Raw genomic sequence first — 22,252 nt, forward strand, 5'->3', positions numbered from 1 at the left:
AGCATTATTGATGATGGTGAAAGTAGATTGATGTTGATGGTTGCAGCTGTTTGAGTTGGCAGCAGGTCATCCACACCAACAATCTAGAAGAACCAATGAGATATGGGAGATAAATGTTCAGTAAAATTAATGAGATATGAAGATCTTAAGTTAGCTGCATGCATTTAATACAACATGATGGCATAAAGATAGCAGGAGAGACAGTAGCTCAGTGTGCCAAAATCCCCAGCAGTCTAAGCCTATAGCAGAATATCTAGGACTGATCCAAGCCTAAACTAGCTAAGGACAAGCTTATCTAAAAAGGTTTGCTTTGGGCCTCTAAAAGTAAAGAGAGTGACACTGACAGGAAGATGAGTCCAAAGGAGAGGAGTCTGAAGGATCTACCTCCCACTCTACTTTTAGAGACTGAGAGTACCACGAGCAGGCCGGTGTTTGGGAAGCGCAGTGATCTAGAGGGATGGCACGGCACTATGAGCTCTTTAAGATAGGTTGATGCCTGACCATTAAAAGCTTTGTAAGAGAGGAGAATAATTATAAAGTTTATTCTAGATTTTACAGGGAGATGGTGCAGAGAAGTCAATATAGAATATAGATGATCTCTTTTTTAGTTTTTGTCAGTGCAGCATTTTGGAACAGCTGAAGAGTCAGTAGTGACTTGCTAAGGCAGCCTCCAGTGTTCAAGTTTACTGCTTTGATTTGTGGCAGGATACGCCAGATTTCTACTTTCTGTATCTAAAGGCCGTGGGAGCCAGGACGCAGACTTGCTTGTGTTCAGCAGCAACAAAATCCTGATTATACAGCTACTAATGTCTTAAAGTCACTTGTGGGTTAGTTAGATCAGGGGTTCTCAACGTTGGGGTCGGGACCCCATTGGGGTTACAAGACACTGAGAGGGGTCTCCAGATGTCTTCAAAACTAGTTAGATCTACATTCCTTACTCTTGTAGCAGAGACATAATACAATAGCTTAGAAGTAACATAATACTTTTGCATATTATGAACATGATAAAATTAAGTTGACATTCCATATGAAAATCAAACATCCTGGACATAATGAAATTACGTTAGAATTACACAGTTGATTGGAGCAATAGTAACTTGAAAATAATATGTTGTTTCAACATGATTCCTTAAACAGTCTAATTTGGTTGAAACACTTTGGTCTAAGGAGTAATAGTTGGGATAAAGAGGAAAGGGATGTCGGATCTTCACAGTTTGATTGTGTGGGACCAAAACATTAAAATTAAGTAGATGCAAAGAACTTTTTCTACAAGTGTACAATGCCATTTCCATTTTGTCAATAATATTTTTGCAGTTATTTTCAGTATTTCTGCTGTTTTTTTCTAGTAAAATAGTGAGCAGTAGAGGAGTGCAGATGCACTAAGCCTTATTGTTGCAGCTAATCGTTGGCCTAATTGCATTTTAGAGGGTAGTTTGGTTTGCTCATTTATGTAGAGAGCCTTTTTCAGTTCACTGTGAAGATTGTTTATTTTGAAATACTTTTTTATTTCAGTTAAACCAAAATAATTCAAATAATGTATTATCTTGTGCAAAAATAAACAAATTATTAGTGCATTTTTTTCTTTTCTTGAAAACTCTTACTTCACCATGTCTCTCTAGTACCTACAGTTATTCTAGATATTTCATAGAGAATGGTAGCATAGAAAACATGCACATGGTGTCAGCTTATTTTGTTCTTGCTTCCTCTTGTGATAAACCCAGTGGATACTAAAGAAGACATTGTCTTTGTGTGATTGATTTATTTTGTAGAAATCTGTTGAGTATTCATCAACTTGATGTGAGGGTATTGAAATAAATTAGTGATTGGTTAAGTCAGAGGTGGGCTAATATATTTCACTTTCTTTGAACATTTTTATAAAGAGAAGTGTCCTTTTTCTCTCTTGAGCCCCGGCCCCTCAAAATGTCTGTGCACGTCCCTGCAGATAAACATGATAAAGTGCCTCCTACAGTGCCCTCTAGTGGGTTAAATGTGATTTTAAAAAATCCATTCAGTGGACAAATGATGAAAATCCTTAAAGCTGACCTCTCTGTGGACAAAATCTGATAAAGTTTCCTCTGCAGGGCATGAGTAAAAAAGTGGAAAAATGCAGCACCCTCCTCTGTATTAACTGAGCTTTCACTGACATCCTTCTGTATCTTTGCGAAATAAACTTAAAACAAAAAGTAAGGGAATTTGTGTTTGGCAGATTATTTCTTTACTGTAACAATGCTTCTTGGTAATAAATCTTATACAGTTGGAAAGCCTGTTTATTTCCCTTTTAAATGATGCCACATTTGTAAGGATCGTGCATTTGTGGGTTAAGCAGCAGAGCTGAGTATGTGGGTTGCACCCATGAAAAATGTGCCAAATCTTTTCTGCCAATGCCAAACAGCTGATTTTGCTGTTGTTATTGACTCTTGTTTTGAGCTTCTGGTACCCTCAGGTGCTGCCAATCAGGTGCCTGATTGGCAGCACCTGTGAGCATGGGCCCTGCTACAGTGGTCAGTAGATGTCTGCTTCAAGAATCGGCATGCCACGTTTGACTGATCTGGATAGGGCCCGTCGGTTGGGCAACTTCAAGCTGGAGTTCCGCAAAACCAAGTTGCAGCTTTGTTTGGAGTGAACCCTAGTACCAACTCCAAACTGAAGGTCAAGTTCATATAACGGGGGAATGTCAGAGACAGGCCCCGAAGTGGGCGTCCCAAGAAGATGACACCCCAAGAATACTGTTTTCTCACCGTATCAGCAAGAACTCTATTCTCCAAGATGACAACACTCTCCCCCACAGAGCGGGGTTTATCAGAGACTACCTCCAGAATTTGGGAGTGGAGAGGATGGAATGGCCTGCCAGCAGTCCTGACCTTAACCCCATTGAACACTTGTGGGATCAGCTTGGGTGTGCTGTATGTGCCAGAGTGACCAACACAACCACTCTTCAACCATTCTTCAACCACAAATGCTGGTTCATAGCAATATTTACCTTGTTGTATGAGGAATGGACGTCCACATGGGTAGAATATGTTTGAAATCTGTTTCTTGATGAACCAGATGAAGGCCAGGAGCTAAAATGTGTCTGTTTAATAAAGTTGTTCCCCAAACTGCTTCTATTTATGAAGCTTTCTGTTTTCACACGATTCAAAATGTTGCAGGTTAATCTTAGATACACCTTATGGTGCCCCTGGACACATCATCAGTGATGTAACCTGGGATCACGGGGGGGGGGGGTTTCAGGTCTTTCAACAATCAGACCACCTCCCCCAGGCGACCCAGCCGGAGTTGATCAGGCCCCAGCTTGTGTCCAGGTAGCGCTACCCTACTTGCCACGCCTCTCCCCTCCTGATCCACAGCCACCTCGACGCCACCTCTGCTGCGTCGGTGGCCAACTTGATGGCCCTTCGCTGGCTGGCTCCTGTGATGCCCAGCATCTTGTAGGCCCTGCAGGGGGATTGGCCCACAAATCCTCGGCATCCCACTTCGATGGGTTGGCATCTTGCCCGCCAACCATTGCTCCGGCACTCCTCCACTAGCTCGGAGTACTTTGCCCTCTTTCTCTCGTGGGCCTCCTCCATACAGTCCTCCCACGGCACAGTGAGCTCCAAGAGAATTACCTGCTTGGATGCTACCGAAGTGAGGACAATGTCTGGCCTTGATGTTGTCTTGGCGACCGCTTCTGGGTACTTCAGCTGCTTCTCCAGATCAACTTTCAGCTCCCAATCACGAGCCGTTGCCAACAGGCCAGGGGAGGTGTTTCGGGCGGCCACTGCAGACTTCTCCCCAGCTCTGACGAAAGTGATGGTGTTCTTTACTGGGCGAAGGCTCTTGCTGTGGCTGATCCCACTGCAGATAGCATCCACTATGGCCTTCAGGACCTGGTTGTGTCACCAGCGGTAGCTCCCTTTGCCCAGGGCTCTCGGACAGCAGCTGAGGATGTGCTCCAGGGTTGCTCTCTTCTGGCAGAGGGGGCAAGCTGGTGTCTCCACCTTCCCCCAGGTGAAAAGGTTAGATGGGCTCGGCAGCACGTCGTAGTTAAGATAAACAGTACAAAAACCCCTTCTGGTTTGCACTTTTCAAAGTAAAAGCCCACTTATCATTTCTCTGAAGAAACTCCTTCCTCGTACATAATGCTTTTATTTTGAAAAGCTACCGGTACACCTCCACTTTACACTGAATCCAGTCACCTGTAGGGAGTTTTATTGAGGTAACACTTAGGAGGAATGACAGTTTTGACAGCAGGGAGTCAAATCCAACACGCAGCAAACTCGTCTGGTATGAAAGCTGTTACGGCAGCAACAGCTGCAAGCAGCAAAAAAAACTGCCTCCTATGGCGGCCTCCTGGTGAGTTTATAAACTCAAATTTACTCAAAATGCAGATATCTAGTGAGTTTTTTAGTTCAATTTGTATATGAGAGATACAAATATATATTCAACAAGATGAACCTGTCTGATCATGCAGGGTTCCTTTTAAAAAACATAACAAGCTTCTGGTCAGCTCAGTACCTAATGATGGTTAACAACAGTGTGGTGAATGAGCAGTTTTGATGTTTCCATATTAAATAAACCAACATTTGTCCTAGAATAAACATTAGGGAGTTTACCCAAAAAACTTTATATCATTAATGAATTAACTATTTGAGAATTTGTTTTGTGAAAATTCCTCACATTATTTTTATGTCAAGGCATTTCACATGATTAGCAATTTGCTAACACAATTAGCATAGTTACAAGGAAAAACTGCCTTTGGCAGGCAGAAATTGAACAGAACTAGACTCATGTTGAACAACGATCAGAAGAGACTGTGTCGGGCCTGAAAGACAAAAGCTCAGAGCAACAACACCAACATCTAATCCAGAGTTGTTGTTATGATGCATTCATAATGGTAAGTTTGCAGAATATTAGCACAGATAGCACAGTATTTGTAATAAAAGCAGACTGATCATCATCAACAGTTGAAGTCATCAGGTCTATTAACTATAGCGATGGTTGGAGGATTGATAATGTTTATTCCAGCAGTTTGAGTCCAGAAGCTCTAAAATGACTTTAGCATTATTGATGATGGTGAAAGTAGATTGATGTTGATGGTTGCAGCTGTTTGAGTTGGCAGCAGGTCATCCACACCAACAATCTAGAAGAACCAATGAGATATGGGAGATAAATGTTCAGTAAAATTAATGAGATATGAAGATCTTAAGTTAGCTGCATGCATTTAATACAACATGATGGCATAAAGATAGCAGGAGAGACAGTAGCTCAGTGTGCCAAAATCCCCAGCAGTCTAAGCCTATAGCAGAATATCTAGGACTGATCCAAGCCTAAACTAGCTAAGGACAAGCTTATCTAAAAAGGTTTGCTTTGGGCCTCTAAAAGTAAAGAGAGTGACACTGACAGGAAGATGAGTCCAAAGGAGAGGAGTCTGAAGGATCTACCTCCCACTCTACTTTTAGAGACTGAGAGTACCACGAGCAGGCCGGTGTTTGGGAAGCGCAGTGATCTAGAGGGATGGCACGGCACTATGAGCTCTTTAAGATAGGTTGATGCCTGACCATTAAAAGCTTTGTAAGAGAGGAGAATAATTATAAAGTTTATTCTAGATTTTACAGGGAGATGGTGCAGAGAAGTCAATATAGAATATAGATGATCTCTTTTTTAGTTTTTGTCAGTGCAGCATTTTGGAACAGCTGAAGAGTCAGTAGTGACTTGCTAAGGCAGCCTCCAGTGTTCAAGTTTACTGCTTTGATTTGTGGCAGGATACGCCAGATTTCTACTTTCTGTATCTAAAGGCCGTGGGAGCCAGGACGCAGACTTGCTTGTGTTCAGCAGCAACAAAATCCTGATTATACAGCTACTAATGTCTTAAAGTCACTTGTGGGTTAGTTAGATCAGGGGTTCTCAACGTTGGGGTCGGGACCCCATTGGGGTTGCAAGACACTGAGAGGGGGTCTCCAGATGTCTTCAAAAACTAGTTAGATCTACATTCCTTACTCTTGTAGCAGAGACATAATACAATAGCTTAGAAGTAACATAATACTTTTGCATATTATGAACATGATAAAATTAAGTTGACATTCCATATGAAAATCAAACATCCTGGACATAATGAAATTACGTTAGAATTACACAGTTGATTGGAGCAATAGTAACTTGAAAATAATATGTTGTTTCAACATGATTCCTTAAACAGTCTAATTTGGTTGAAACACTTTGGTCTAAGGAGTAATAGTTGGGATAAAGAGGAAAGGGATGTCGGATCTTCACAGTTTGATTGTGTGGGACCAAAACATTAAAATTAAGTAGATGCAAAGAACTTTTTCTACAAGTGTACAATGCCATTTCCATTTTGTCAATAATATTTTTGCAGTTATTTTCAGTATTTCTGCTGTTTTTTTCTAGTAAAATAGTGAGCAGTAGAGGAGTGCAGATGCACTAAGCCTTATTGTTGCAGCTAATCGTTGGCCTAATTGCATTTTAGAGGGTAGTTTGGTTTGCTCATTTATGTAGAGAGCCTTTTTCAGTTCACTGTGAAGATTGTTTATTTTGAAATACTTTTTTATTTCAGTTAAACCAAAATAATTCAAATAATGTATTATCTTGTGCAAAAATAAACAAATTATTAGTGCATTTTTTTCTTTTCTTGAAAACTCTTACTTCACCATGTCTCTCTAGTACCTACAGTTATTCTAGATATTTCATAGAGAATGGTAGCATAGAAAACATGACCATGGTGTCATAGCTTATTTTGTTCTTGCTTCCTCTTGTGGTAAACCCAGTGAATACTAAAGAAGACATTGTTTTTGTGAGATTGATTTATTTAGTAGAAATCTGTTGAGTATTCATCAGCTTAACGTGAGAGTATTAGTCAGAGGTGGGCTTATATATTTCACTTTCTTTCAACACTTTTATGAAGACAAGTTTCCTTTATCTCACTTTAGACCCTGGCCCCCAAAATGTCTCTGCACGTCCTGCAGATAAACATGATAAAGTGCCTCCTACAGTGCCCTCTAGTGGGTTAAATGTGATTTTAAAAAATCCATTCAGTGGACAAATGATGAAAATCCTTAAAGCTGACCTCTCTGTGGACAAAATCTGATAAAGTTTCCTCTGCAGGGCATGAGTAAAAAAGTGGAAAAATGCAGCACCCTCCTCTGTATTAACTGAGCTTTCACTGACATCCTTCTGTATCTTTGCGAAATAAACTTAAAACAAAAAGTAAGGGAATTTGTGTTTGGCAGATTATTTCTTTACTGTAACAATGCTTCTTGGTAATAAATCTTATACAGTTGGAAAGCCTGTTTATTTCCCTTTTAAATGATGCCACATTTGTAAGGATCGTGCATTTGTGGGTTAAGCAGCAGAGCTGAGTATGTGGGTTGCACCCATGAAAAATGTGCCAAATCTTTTCTGCCAATGCCAAACAGCTGATTTTGCTGTTGTTATTGACTCTTGTTTTGAGCTTCTGGTACCCTCAGGTGCTGCCAATCAGGTGCCTGATTGGCAGCACCTTTGAGCATGGGCCCTGCTACAGTGGTCAGTAGATGTCTGCTTCAAGAATCGGCATGCCACGTTTGACTGATCTGGATAGGGCCCGTCGGTTGGGCAACTTCAAGCTGGAGTTCCGCAAAACCAAGTTGCAGCTTTGTTTGGAGTGAACCCTAGTACCAACTCCAAACTGAAGGTCAAGTTCATATAACGGGGGAATGTCAGAGACAGGCCCCGAAGTGGGCGTCCCAAGAAGATGACACCCCAAGAATACTGTTTTCTCACCGTATCAGCAAGAACTCTATTCTCCAAGATGACAACACTCTCCCCCACAGAGCGGGGTTTATCAGAGACTACCTCCAGAATTTGGGAGTGGAGAGGATGGAATGGCCTGCCAGCAGTCCTGACCTTAACCCCATTGAACACTTGTGGGATCAGCTTGGGTGTGCTGTATGTGCCAGAGTGACCAACACAACCACTCTTCAACCATTCTTCAACCACAAATGCTGGTTAAAGAATGGGATGCCATCCCACAGCATTGTGTGACCAGGCTGGTGACCAGCATGAGGAGGAGGAGCCAGGCTGTTGTGGCTGTGTATGGTTCATCCACACGCTACTGAGGCTCCTGTTTGTTAAATGAATAAATTGTTAAATTGTCAATATGTTTTGTTTCTTCAAACTTCAATCATCCAATCCACCAAACACCGAACAAGAGTCATTGGCAGATATCTGGCACATTTTTCATGGGCGCAACCCACATACTCAGCTCTGCTGCTCATCCCACAAATGCATGATCCTTACAAATGTGGCACCATTTAAAAGGGAAATAAACAGGCTTTCCAACGGTATAAAATTTATTACCAAGAAGCATTGTTACAACAAAGAAATAATGTACCAAATTACAAATTTCCTCACTTTTTGTTCTAAGTTTAGATGGCTGTATGGGTAATCATTCCTCAAGTTGTAATATAATCACACAATAAAAAACATTCCACCTTAAACTGGGTTTCTATTTATTTCACTTTTTTGTGCTTATGCCCCACTGCTTTTCAATTATTTTTGTCCCTGCTCCTCAAACAGCCTGAGTCTAACACTGACATGTCATCTAAATCAACTGAAGACAACAGATAAACTCTAGCTACTCTCATGGGTTCACATGTCTATGTACAATAGAGCCAATGTTAGCAAATGCGGGTGTTGAACTGATTTTTTCCTTTTTAAAAAATAACAATTTGATCTATTTTTAAATCAAAGTGATCTTTTATGTCATAGATTTTTTTAATAATCAAAAATTGTGCCGAAAAGTTTCATGGAGGGTGGGCTAAATAGGTCCGATCATTTTGTTTAATGATTGGAACTAGTCCAATCAACTTTGCCTGCTATAAGAAAAAAATATGATTAAATACAGAAAAAAATCAAAAATTGAAATAATGTTTAAAAACTATTTTATACATGATATGATAATTGAACAGATTTGAAAAATATTGTTGTATATTTTTGTATGTAAACAACATTTACAAAGCATTAAAATAATTTACATTTTTTTCATACAACTCTTTTTGGTAGTAACAATTTTTTGCAAACGAAAAATATTCTAAAAAATAAATAAATATATATATATATATATATATATATATATATATATATATATATATATGTATATATATTTAAAAATATTCGAATTTTATCATTAGTGAAATATAAAATTATCTGGGGATTTCGTTGATATAAATTATACAGTTTACCATACCAGTCCTTTTTTTGCTGAAGCGTACTTAAAAAAGAGAGAAAGCCTTCTTGAGTCCATCCGCCTTCAGTCATTTCTGAGGGCTAAGCGTGCTTGTTCTTGTCAAGGCGTCACTGCGCAGCCTCCTAGAGTCAGTGCTGATTGGTCGACGGTACTTTCACTGCCGTGGAAGTTGAGCGTATTCAACAGTATGAAGTGAAGTGACGTGTAGCACTGAGGATATCTCTAGCGGACGTCTGCAAAAACTTTATCGAGAGCGAGGAGAGTCTTGCTTCATCTTTGGATGTATGATTACAGCTTTTTTATTATTTAACACCACGAAGCTAAGCTTCAGCTTTGACGAAAGAAGCTTTTCATCCTTCAACAACACGGCTCCCACCGGTTAGCCTGTTAGCTAACAGGAACTGCTCCAGTCGTTGTGCTGTCTACCTGAAGAGTCCGTCATGTAAGTCAGATGTGGTTTTATCTCCAGAGTCAAACATGGACGACACTAAGAAGGACTTACCTGGCAGCCCTTGACGTGTTTTTGTCGACTTTCCTGAACCCGCACTGGTTAGCCTGCTAACGTTAGCACGTCGTAGGAGCAGCAGATACCAGTGAGCTGTCAAAATGAGCTCTCTGCTCCGAGGAGAGGAGATGTGTCTGGCCCAGCTGTTTCTGCAGTCTGGGTCCGCATACGACTGCATCAGTGAACTGGGAGAACTGGGACTGGTGGAGTTCAGAGACGTAAGTAGACGGATGTAGCATTTTTAACCTCTTCAAATAAACTACTGTCTGACTTTGAGAGTTACTGCTGAGTGTGCAAACATGGAGAGCTCTCGTTAACTGCTTATCTACTGTACATAACAATGGAGCTTCTGCAGCACCTGCCACCCAGTTATCTTTAAGAGTAGACGTGGCAATAGTCATCAAAGTTTTAGGAAACCCTTGGTATCTTAATAGATCACAGCTGTAGTAGGTAGGGCTGGACAACATGGATCAAAAGCCATGTCGACTTTTTTTATCTGAATGGTGAAAGACGAAATAGATCTCTAGTTTTTCTGAACATAAATAACAAAGCAAAGTAAGCTGCTTATCAAGTCCTTATGGGCCAGTATAACACAATGGCAAATATCATACACAAGGGCACCTTTACAGGGGAGAGCCTTTTGGGTCCCTGCCAAATGTGGGCCCAAGGAGGTCAGTAAAACTTGGTCTATTTGACCTAAAGCTGTGATAATCATTAGGGATGAACCAAGTTATCGGCCTGATGTTGGTGTCGGCAGATATTAGCTTCAAAAAGCAATTATCATATTGGCGGATATCAAAATTTCTGCCGATATTTACAGCTGATATTTTGGCTGTGAATACCTGCATATATCAACTTTAAATTTTTGCCAGTTGTGCTATTGTTTGTACACTTGTCTGGAACAACAGACCTATGCCAGCTTTTTGCCACTTTGAAAGTGACAAACATTGGTATAACAATTAGTGAAATGTGGTTTAAATTGGCATAAAAAGTGTTAAAACGGCTTAACAGTGGCAAAAAATGGGTTAACTGTGACAAAATTAGATGGAAAGTGGAAAAAAATGGCAGAAACAGGGATGAAAGATGGTGGAAAGGGTTTAAAAAGTGGCAAAAGTTACAGTAATTGGTGAACAGAGGGAAAAGCTTAGCAGAAAGGGGCAAAAATTGGTAAAAAGATGCAAAAACAGGCAGTTAAAGTGGGGAAAAGCTGTTTAAAAGTGACAAAACAGGGTAAAAGTGGCAGAAATTGGTGGAAAAGTTAGTGAATGGGATTTTGAAAGTAGCAAATATTGTTTGAAAGTGGCAAACGTGTTTAAAAGGAACCCTGCATGATCAGACAAGTCCATCTTGTTGGATAGATATTTGTATCTCTAGTATGTAGAACAAAAAAAACTCATTAGATATCTGCGTTATGAGTACTTTGAACTCACTAGGAGGCCACCATGTTTTGGTCCACAGTGGCGATGTGACGTCACAGTGCCGCAGCGCTCCTCGCTGTTCCTCTGCAGTAACCGCTGTTTCAGACTGGCAGCCAGTGTTAGTGCAGCATCTCAGAAATGCTGCATGTCTCACGCATGGAGAATTTAAAACTTGAGGTCTCTTCTATTTATTATTTGCAACATGAGTGGTTATCTGTCCATCTAGACAGGAAAATGATAAATACAGAGCCATATTTACCTTGCTGTAACAAATATTTACGTCCACGTCAGTAGAATATGTTTGAAATTCCTGTCTTGGTAAACCAGATGAAAGCCACGAGTTAAAATGTGTCTGTTTGATAAACTTCTACTATTTATGAAGCTTTCTGTTTCCACACTGTTCAGGTAAGGATAAACACAGAACCAAAGCACTTCCGTTTTGCACTTTTTAAAGTAAAAGTCTACTTTAGCATTTCTTTGGAGAAACTCTGTTTGTATGTACATACTGCTTTTATTTTGAAAAGCTCCCTGCACACTTCCACTATACACTGAATCCAGTCACTTGTAGGAGGTTTATTGAGGTAAAACTAGGAGAAATGACAGAGCTTTGACCGCAGTGGGACGAAACCAACACGCAGGTAACTCATATCAGCAACAGCTGCAAGCAGCAAAACCGTCTGAAAAACGATTACTGCTGGCAACAGTGAGGGGCTCATAGGGAGAGCTGCAGAACTGTGACGTCACACTACCAGCGCGGACCAAAACATGGCGGCCTCCTTCTGAGATTATGAGCTCAAATGTACTCAAAATGTGGATATGAGGGGTATTTGGGGAGATTTTTAGTTCAGTATACATTTGAGAGATACAACAAGATGAACTTGTCTGATAATTTAGGAAAAAGGAAAAGGAAAAAGTGATGAAAAGGGGTAAGTATGTGAAAAAAATGTAGTTAGAGGGGAAAAAAGGTTACAGAATACTCAAAATCGACAAAAAGTAGCAAACAATAGTTGTGAAATGGGTGGAAAAAGTGGTTGAACGGGGTTGAAAATTGGCACGAATTAAAACATTTCAACATCAGAAACCAGTAATAGATTGAAACACTTGAAAAGGTGGTAACTGTTAGCCAGGATGCTAGCAGTAATGCTGCTGTTCCATACATGCACTGATATCATCAATAAATCACAACTGGGGAGGGCCCTTTCTCCTGGTTTTCAGGGTCCCAGGTTTTTATAGTTAACTAAAACTATCTAAATATCTAAAAGTAAAAGGTAAAAATCATTTTAGTTAACTGAAACTAAATAAAAACTGAGCTTTATGAGAAAAGCGAAAAATAAGTAAAAAAAAAAACTGAATTATGTGCTGACAAAACCAACTAAAATTAAATAAAATTAGAGACAAGATCTCCTTAGTTTTAGTCTTTGGCAGCAGCACACTAATGGACATGAACACCCAGGCCCGAAGAGAGTAAAGTGGCCTGATTTGATTGCAGAAGACTTAACACAATGATAAATTACAGATCTTGAGTTGTAAACAAACATAAAAAAATATAAATACAATGAAAAGTGAAGAGCTCTTTTGGGTCTGGCGCTTGACAGATGTCTCATTTTGCAAAAAAAAACCTAACTCTAAAACTATTAAAAACTAAACTAAAATGAAGTATTTTATCCAAACTAAACTAAACTAAGAAACCAGCAGGGAAAGCTAATGAAGACTTAACTGAAATGTAAAACAAAAGGCAAAAACTAAATGAAAATAAAAACAAATGAAAAATCCAAAGCTATTACAACCAGCCACATCTGTGTGCAGGCCTGATCATACAGACACTTTCATGGACAATCAGCTGCTCAGCTGTCAACATACACATGAAAATAACATAACAATAAAGGACCAACACTTCTTGATTAAAATAAAGCACATAAAATGAGTATTTCCTGACAAAGGCAGTTTAATCAATAGGCAAAGATAGGCAGTTACCTGTGGCCTAGTGCCTCAAAAATATTCATTAAAGATGTACATCATAATGAGGTTTACACCTTGAATTACTCTGTGATTAAGAATTATATTTCTGATGTATATAGGGGACAAAAATGATCAAAATAGCATCAAAATAGATTTTCATTATCCACTGGCCCCAACAGCAAGGTTCACATACCTTAAAAAGTCCTTGTGAGGAAAATTGTCAGACTCTTTATCTCGTCTGGGGAATGTTGAATCTTACATGTCAGCATGTATCCCAACCCTAAGAGTAGTCGATTTGTTGTCTTAATCACCAGAAACTGCAAGCAGACTCCAGCACACTGTCTAAATTTCACAATACCAAACAGACTGCTACTGTGTTTGTGCACTTTGGCCAGTGTCACCTCCTCTACTGTCTGTGTGTAAGAGAAATAAATGTGACTTGCATCTTTATGAGACTCAGAGATGACATTAGAAATGTTGGTTTGTGGTCCAAAAAGGAGGGTGTACCATAAAGTGAGCTCAACATAACCATAAAGATGGGTGTTAACTTCCTCTGTTATTTCAGTCCTTCTAAAAGCTGAATGCATGATGCTCATATCGAAGTGGCCGTGTAGCACATTATCTGACACCTCAGATAAGAGGAACAATGGCTGACTGCTTCTGTCAGAACATGAGAAGGAAGAATGTGTAAATATTTTTAAGTCAGAAAAAACACACAACTGCTGCTGTGCCAAAGGAGAGCAAGACCAGAGAGTTAATGTGTTGTTTTGTATTTTGATTTTGTAAATGTCTTGCTGGGATGTATGATAATATCAGCATGATATCAGTATCAGCAAACACATAAATACCTGCCTATATCAAGCTGTAAGCGCTGGCTTTATGAACAAATAAGTGGAGTGGAAGTTATAAGTGAAGTGTTTTTATTCATCATGTATCTTAAACTTTAAAGTCTGTTTTAAGGACTAAACCTGTACATTTATTAGATAAACTACATTGAAATATCAGTAAAATGTAAAAATCCAACATCATCCATCCTTAATGTGTTGATTTTGCCATCTGGCAAAATGTTAAAAACCTTACGTGGTACAACTCTTAAACTTAAAGAATGATCCAGAGAATTTCTGTTGTGCTGAAACCAGTTCTGTTAAATGATCTTTTAATCTATTATGACCAAAAAGTAAAACAATACTTATTGCTGAAAATGAAACATGTTAAAACAAAAACAGGTAAAATCAGATTAGACTAGTCTGAGGAAGAGCGTGTGGCCTTGAAACGTCCCCTGTAAATAAATGCTTGATATGGGAGCTCCCTGGACCGCTCTGTTTTCTTCTTCAGGTAATAATAATGGTTGACGGTGATGATGCTGGTTTTAAGCCAGTTTAGTAACAAGGAAAAGTTTGTCTTCAGGCGAGGTACAACTTCTGCTCTCTGCCTCTTTGTGTCTACTCTGTTTTTGTTACTTTTTCATACAATCACTAAAATAATGGAGAGGCTGTTAAAGCTGTGAGGTTTATGGTGTGACTGAATGTGTTTCTTGCTCCTCTTTCAGCTCAATCCCACTGTGAACTCATTCCAAAGAAAACACGTCAACGAGATTAAAAAATGTGAAGAAATGGAGAGGATCCTCGGTACGTATATCTGGATTAACATACTGTTTCTTGTTAAGGCTTTCTGTTTTTTAGTAAAAGTCTAGATCAGGGGTGCCAAACTCAAGGCCCAGGGGCCAAATCCATCCCGTGGTGCAGTTATACCAGGCCCACCAGAGACCATATTTTTATTAGAACTGGCCCACCAGTATGAGGTCTGCAGATTTCCTCCAGTATAAAAATGTAAACTTAACCATGATGGTTTATAAAATCCTTGTTGAGTTGTAAAAATTAGAAAAAGGAAACAATAAAAATAATTTGATAAAAAGTCAGGAACATGGGGGAATAATTAGTGTTTTCTCTATATTTTCAATTTTGCATCTCACAGTTATGACTAAAAGTTATGGTTTTGAGGTTTTTTTTCATATTTTAACCATTACATCACATAAATGACTTTTTGTCTCATATTTTTACCTTTTAGATTAATAATTTAACATTTAAAATCCTATTTTGACCTTTTAAAATCATGATTTTGAATTTTATCTCACATTTTGACCTTTTTCAAGTCCTAACTTTAAATTTTATCTCTTTTTTAACTTAAAAATACATGATTTTTAATATTATTTCATATTTTGATATTTTTAACTCATGAATTCGTTTTTACTTGATATTTTGACTGTTAAGAATTATGACTTTTAATTTTATCTCAGTTTTTGACTTTTAAAATTCATGGTTTCAATATTCTATCTCATATTTTGCCTTTTAAAAACTGTATTTTGACTTTAAATGTCATGTTTTTACCTTTTAAATTTACAAGTTTGACTTTTTTCTCAGATTTTGAGTTTTTAACTTATCATGTTCAGGCTCTCAGGTTAGACCCAAGTTCAGAATCCGGCCCCTGCTGTGATTGAGTTTGACACCCCTGCTCTACAGGTACATCTAAAAAAATTAGAATATCATGAAAAAGTTCAGTATTTTTTGTCACTCATTTCAGAAAGTGAAAACCATATATTATATAGACTCATTACTCATAGAGTGAAATATTACAAGCCTTTATTTCTTGAAATTTTGATGATTATGGCTTACAGATAATGAAAACCCAAAATTCAGTGTCTCCAAAAATTTGAATATTGTGAAAAAGTTAAATATTGGAGAGTCATGGTGTCACACCCTAATCAGCTGATGAACTCCAATCACCTGCAAAGGTTTCCTGAGCCTTTAAATGGTCTCTCAGTCTGGGTCAGTAGGCTACACAATCATGGGGAAGACTGCAGACTTGACAGATGTCCAGAAGACAGTCACTGACACCCTCCACAAGGAGGGTAAGCCACAAAAGGTCATTGCTAAAGAAGCTGCTTGTTCACAGAGTGCTGTATCCAAGCATATTCATAGAAAGTTGAGTGGAAGGAAAAAGTGAGGTAGGAAAAGGTGCACCAGCATAAGCAGGGCTGTACGTTAACTTTTCTTGCCCATAGCGCTGGTGCTACAGAGGTTCAATCAATCTACAATCTTGTAGCACAGAACGCAAAACCTGTAGCACAATATATAAAATGTTTGTTACATCTCTAAAACCAAAATATATGCTTAGTAAGTGAATGTACTTGGAAAAGCAAAACAGCCTAACATACAGCTGTCATGTCTACCAAATCAAACAGCCAATCACAGAGAAGAGAGACGCTGATAGTTCATCTCCACATTCAGACACAAAACAAGAGCCAACTGCTGGAAGCTGACTAACTTTACAGAAGCTTTGGTGCTTGAAGATGAGTAGAGCAGTATGATTTGGAAATCAGACTTTGAGATCAGACAGAGGAGAAAATGAGCTCAGTTTGTGCTGCTATTTGCTGCTGGAATCCTTTTGGTTGTATTCATTATTTTTTTCTACTTTAGACAGGACCAACAGACAGCTGAAGTCTTTTTCTGTGTTCATCCTCATTACAAACTTTAGTGTCAGTCAATGCAGCCATCTACCAGGACATTTTAGAGACCTTCATGCTTCCTTCTGCTGACAAGCTTTATGGAGATGCTGATTTCATTTTCCAGCAGGACTTGGCACCTGCCCACACTGCCAAAGGTACCAAAAGCTGGTTCAATGACCATGGTGTTACTGTGCTTGATTCTGACCTGAACCCCATAGAGAATCTATGGGGTATTGTCAAGAGGAAGATGAGAGACACCAGACCCAACAATGCAGATGACCTGAAGGCCACTATCAAAGCAACCTGGGCTTCCGTTACACCTGAGCAGTGCCACAGGCTGATCGCCTCCATGCCACGCCGCATTGATGCAGTAATTCATGCAAAAGGAGGCCCAACCAAGTATTGAAGGCATAGAAATGAATAGACTTTTCAGAAGCCTGACATTTCTGTTTAAAATATCCTTTTTTATTGATCTAATGTAATATTCTAATTTTCTGAGACACTGAATTTTGGGTTTTCTTACCTGGAAGCCATAATTATCAACATTTCAAGAAATAAAGGCTTGAAATATTTCACTCTATGTGTAATGAGTCTATGTAATAAATGGGTTTCACTTTAAGAAAAGACTGACAAAAAATTTTGAACTTTTTCACGATATTCTAATTTTTCGAGATGTACCTGTAGATCAATGAAAATACTGTGAAAATGTCATAAATGGGGTTAAGAAAAAGCTGAGATGGTAACACTATAAGACATGGTTGGCTTTTCAGTGAAGTGAAAACTAGTGAACGTACAGTCATGAGAAATGTCAGCTGGTTGTAGATTTTATCAAATGAAATGCAATGGTTGGCTGAAGGTTTTATTATTAGATTAAGAGGAGAATGACACACTGCTAGACATTTAGGATTATCAGACCTTCTGGTTTTTAAAGGCTGGCTGCTGTTAAAAATATTTTAAAAATGTGTTTCATGTCCTTTATTTAACAGGATACCTTCTGAGGGAAGTGAAGAAAGCGGACATTTCACTACCTGAGGGAGATGTGAACCCTGTGGCTCCTTTACCAAAGCATGTCATGACTATAATGGTTAGTTGTGTCATTATTTGGCACTTCCTTTATTCTTTTATAAAAGGCTAATAGCTTATGATTAGTTACATATCTGGATATATCTTTTAACTAGTCTAGAGTAGAGCTGCACAGTAAATACCTTTTTTGGTTTATTTCAGTATCAGCTTTCACAACAAGTGCATCACAAATGTCTGAATTTTTGCAGTAAATTATAAAATTACTTGATTCAAATAAGCAATGCCTCTTCACTCAGTATTTTACTCTTACACCATTTTCTTCCAGTCAGATGAAACTAAAGCAAGCTATCCTGGTATTGATACCATCACTAGTACAATATCTGACAAAATGGATTTTTGCAACATTGTCATCACCAGTTTAACTGCATGCATTGTGTTGTAGTTAAGACCAGAGTGATATATGACAGACAGCAGTTCAGACTAAGCTGAGCAAAGCATGTTTCACTCTAAAATGACAAGCAGCGAGGTTCTAACCAAGCACTGTCTAGCTGTGCTGTTGTGATCAACATTCAGCTCAGTAATTGGGTAAAATGCCTCTTCTTTCTTCTCCAAGTTTAATGTCTGTAATAACAGAACATGGCGAGTGTGCTTGCTTTGCACAACGTCTCTGTTGGCCTGTCTTAGGCTTAAACACGTTATGTCAGGGGTGTCCAGACTTTTTTCCACTGAGGGCCACATTCAGAAATATAAAAGGATGTTAGGGCCACTTTAATATCCACAAGGTGAGGAAGATGACATTGATTAAGGCCCCATCCACACTGAGATGAATTCAGGAGTATACTCAAAAGTTTTTGTTGTATTGGCATTTCATCCACACGGAAACGGCGCTTTTGGGTCCCAGAGTGAACAAATCTGTAAATGCCTACAGTTTCGTCTCCGTGTGGACAGCCAACCACATCTTTCTTGAAATGATTACGTCATACATAGCATAGCCCACTTAAGCCGCATGCGTGTGTCGAAGCAAAACAGCAATGGCGGATTACAGGGATGTGTTTGTGCTGCAGAAGCTACTGAGCTTGTTGTGGCTTTTACAGCAAAATCTGATTGTCCTTTACCACCACCGCGAACGGCATACACCAGACGTTCTTAAATCCACCCCGGAGAACAACCAGAACGGCAACCAGGAGAATGTTTGTGGCAGTTTTTTGTAATCTTCTTTCTTTCATTTCCATGGCAGCGTTACAGCGCCACTTACAGGCTTGGCAGATTTACTACAGCGTTTTCAGTTGTTTTCAGGGGCTCCATGCTTCCGCGGAAATTTCCGGGAACAATCCTGTGTTTACGGAAATCTTTTTCAAAATGAAACAGAAATATATTGTTTTCATCTCCATGTGGACAAGGCCTAAGGGAGAAGCAAAATAAAGGAGGACCTGGGGTGGAGGAGGGTTGCAAGAGCAGCCTGCAGAGAGAGTGGCAGAGCCTGGAGAACAGTTTGCCTGCAGAGCAGCATGGGAGCAGTCGGCCAGTAGTGTGCTTTGGGCAAATCGGCTGACCTTCAGCTGACGGGAGCTTGCATTAGATCAGCTGATTGAGACAGAGCTTGACTCCATAGCCTGCCTAAACTAACTAACTAAAAGCTCGAATTAATGACAAACAAGGCAAATAGACGATTGCCGGTAGTTTTACTTTGTACGGTGCAGATGAGGTCAGAGAAGCAGCTAGTGAACTCTGTATCTGCTTAAACTTGACGGTACCACTGCTAAAAAGAAATTTAATGACAGATATGCTATTTCGAACCAAAAAAGTCCTTAGATTTTATTTTCCTAAGGTGCTTTTAATGTGAACACCCACTTCAGAAAATACGGTGCTGTCAGCAGCAGACACACCTCAGCAGGAAAAAAAATAAAACTTAAAACTACAGGTTCAGTTACAAAGAAGTTTGCACAGAGAGACTAATAAAATCATTTTTCTTTGATCTCATGCTCAGACATGAGTTTAATGTGCCATCACAGGGTTGTTTAGAGAAAGAAGGGTTCTTATGATTTTGTAGGACTGCGATATTTAACATTTATTGCGAAGGACAGGAAAAATACAGTGATTTAAATTTATGTCATGCTTAAGCATTATTTTTGCTACTGCATCTGCTTTGAACTGGTCTTATCTTTGCTGTACTGACTCACACCACAGGCAGAACTACATACTTGTGTGTTGGTGTGTGCGTCACTCTGCACAGCATGATTGTTATCCAAGTTCCTGATACATTTCCTGCTTTTTGTGTACAGAAAACCATGGCAACTGAAACATAGCATATTATGCTAGAGTTGGAGCTGATAAATACCGATCAACAGTTGATTAAACTGCAGTTATCGTAAAGAAAAAACGGAGGAGACGTCTGATTTAGCGGCCGTATTTGGTTAGACAGAGCAGGGGTTCTCAAGGTTGGGGTTAGGACTCCATTGGGGGTCGCAAGACACTGAGAGGGGGTCTCCAGATGCCTTAAAAAACTAAGAACATTTTTTAAATTACACTGTTGCCTCTTACACCAATTTTGCCAAATTTTAATCACTCTGATCACTTTTTCTCACCAATTTTATCAATGTAACACATTTTGCAACTTAAAACCCATTTTTTGTCCATTTTCAACTCTTTCCACCACTTTTTTCTGCATGTTTTTGCAACTTAAACCAAATCTTGCTACTGTCTGCCTATTGTTGGCTCTTTTGATGCATTATTGTGACTATTAATCCCTTTTACCACCTTTTGAGCCACATTTCACAATTTTATATGCCCATTTTTGCAAGTGTCTGACTTTTTCTGCCTCAGCTAACCCTTTCTTGCCAGTTTATATTCATTTTCATCCCGTTTCACCAAATTTCCACCTATTTTTGCCACTTTTTAATCCCCTTTTACCACTTAATATGCCCCTTTTTGCCCCTTTAACCCATTTTTGCGATTGTGTTTGGTTATTTTACCACTTTTATCAAATGTTTGGCATTTCTAACCCATTTCTGCTACTTTTAAAATCCAATTTCACCACCTTTCCCACCATTTCTTGCCATTATGAACCCATTTTTTAAATGTATTTTAATTCTGTTTTCAACAAAGACATTTACATTTTTAAATGACAGCTTCTTACTACACTAATGAAATTAATTTTTTTTCTTTGATATAAGTGGTTATTATTCAGGTTAAATATAAAATACCACACCTTAACTTCACAATGGACCATAATTTTGCTGGCCCCCAGTTTGGCTGGGCCCCAGAAAGCTCTCCCATTTATCCCCCCTATTGGGCTGCCTTGTCTGCACGTGACTATTGTTGAATGTGCATGGCTGTGTTCAACCACCCTCAGGTACAGTGGGGGTCCCCGGGCTCTGTCACCCTTATTTTGGGGGTCGCAGGCTGAAAAGGTTTAGAACTCCTGAGATAGAGGACAGAGAATATTTTGCACTTCTTTGGTCAGAGACGTGAGGAAATGAAAGTCTGATATTTTTGGATTCCTGCAAGTAGATTTGACTTATATCACTGTCTGGAGGCATTTATCTAACACCTGAGATGTTATAGAAACTGGCAGTCGCCAGTGCCAACCAGTGGATCAGTCTCAGGACTTGCAGGCCGCATTGTTTCAACATGCAGTTAGATTTTCAAGGAGGTGAATCTCAGGCGTGCATGGGCCCCTTATTAGGGTTCAGACCTGCATGGACCAACAGTGTCTGCTGTGAGGTAGATTTAGAGGTTAAAAATGTTTGATTTATTTTGGTTCCGTGAGAAAAAATATCAAAAAACACTTACAATTGGAGCTAAAGAAGTATTGTTTTTTCTCCTGTATCACATTTTTTTCTCATGCATTATTTGCCTAAGATCTAAATATGCTTAAAGGCCAAAATAATTCAGTGATTAGGTAAGGTAAGGCAAGATAAGGTAACTTTATTTAGACCTGTAGGTAGATTTGGCCTTCTTTGACACATAATAAGCAGCACAGACATGATAGATTAAAAAAAAAAAACTTGAATTAAGCAGGATAAATGTCAGGATATAACACAGGCCAGTAAAAATATGGTAGGTAAGAAAAAGACTCTTAATATAACCACCCATATTTAAGCCTGAAGAAACTGAGTATTTATTTGGCATAGCTTTTTCCTACACTGCAGAAGAAGAAAGGCAATGATATGTCACTTTTCCACTTCATTAGCGCTAATGTAGAGTTTAAACAGCCTAATGAATGCTAAATATTTTCTTTTAGAGTCATGACTTGTAAACTTACCCAAGTCCATACGTTTTTTAACTTGATTTGAAATATTACCACCTTATGTGTAGTTTATTATTACTATTATATCTCTGGATACAGGAGCAGCTGCAGAGGCTTGAAGTGGAGTTAGGAGAAGTCACGAGGAATAAAGAGAAGCTGCAGAGGAATCTTCTGGAGCTGACCGAGTACACACACATGCTGAGAATCACACGCAACTTTGTACAGAAACCTTCTGAGGTTAGTGTGGCATTTTCCATCTTTTTATTTAATCTAAAATCTATTCAATAGAAAATCATCTTTGGTTTTATTTTGACCTTCTTCCAAATTTGAGGATATTTTGATGTGTTTTGTATTTGATGTTATATTATGG

At 38.9% G+C, this 22,252-nt stretch overlaps 1 protein-coding gene across 1 annotated transcript in view; it reads left to right on the plus strand.

Annotated features, from left to right (window-relative positions):
* Positions 1-9,406: 9,406 nt before the first annotated feature.
* The window catches only part of LOC121509685 (V-type proton ATPase 116 kDa subunit a2-like), a 43,076-nt gene continuing 30,230 nt past the window's right edge, over positions 9,407-22,252 (plus strand). Inside the window, exons 1-4 of the mRNA XM_041787263.1 lie at positions 9,407-9,946; positions 14,655-14,733; positions 17,597-17,694; positions 21,982-22,119. Of these exons, the coding sequence (XP_041643197.1) occupies positions 9,830-9,946; positions 14,655-14,733; positions 17,597-17,694; positions 21,982-22,119 (432 nt within the window). The 5' untranslated portion in view covers positions 9,407-9,829. The remainder of the gene's footprint in view (positions 9,947-14,654; positions 14,734-17,596; positions 17,695-21,981; positions 22,120-22,252) is intronic.

Source organism: Cheilinus undulatus, linkage group 5 (genome assembly GCF_018320785.1).
Source record: "Cheilinus undulatus linkage group 5, ASM1832078v1, whole genome shotgun sequence".
In the NCBI taxonomy this organism is placed as follows: domain Eukaryota; kingdom Metazoa; phylum Chordata; class Actinopteri; order Labriformes; family Labridae; genus Cheilinus; species Cheilinus undulatus.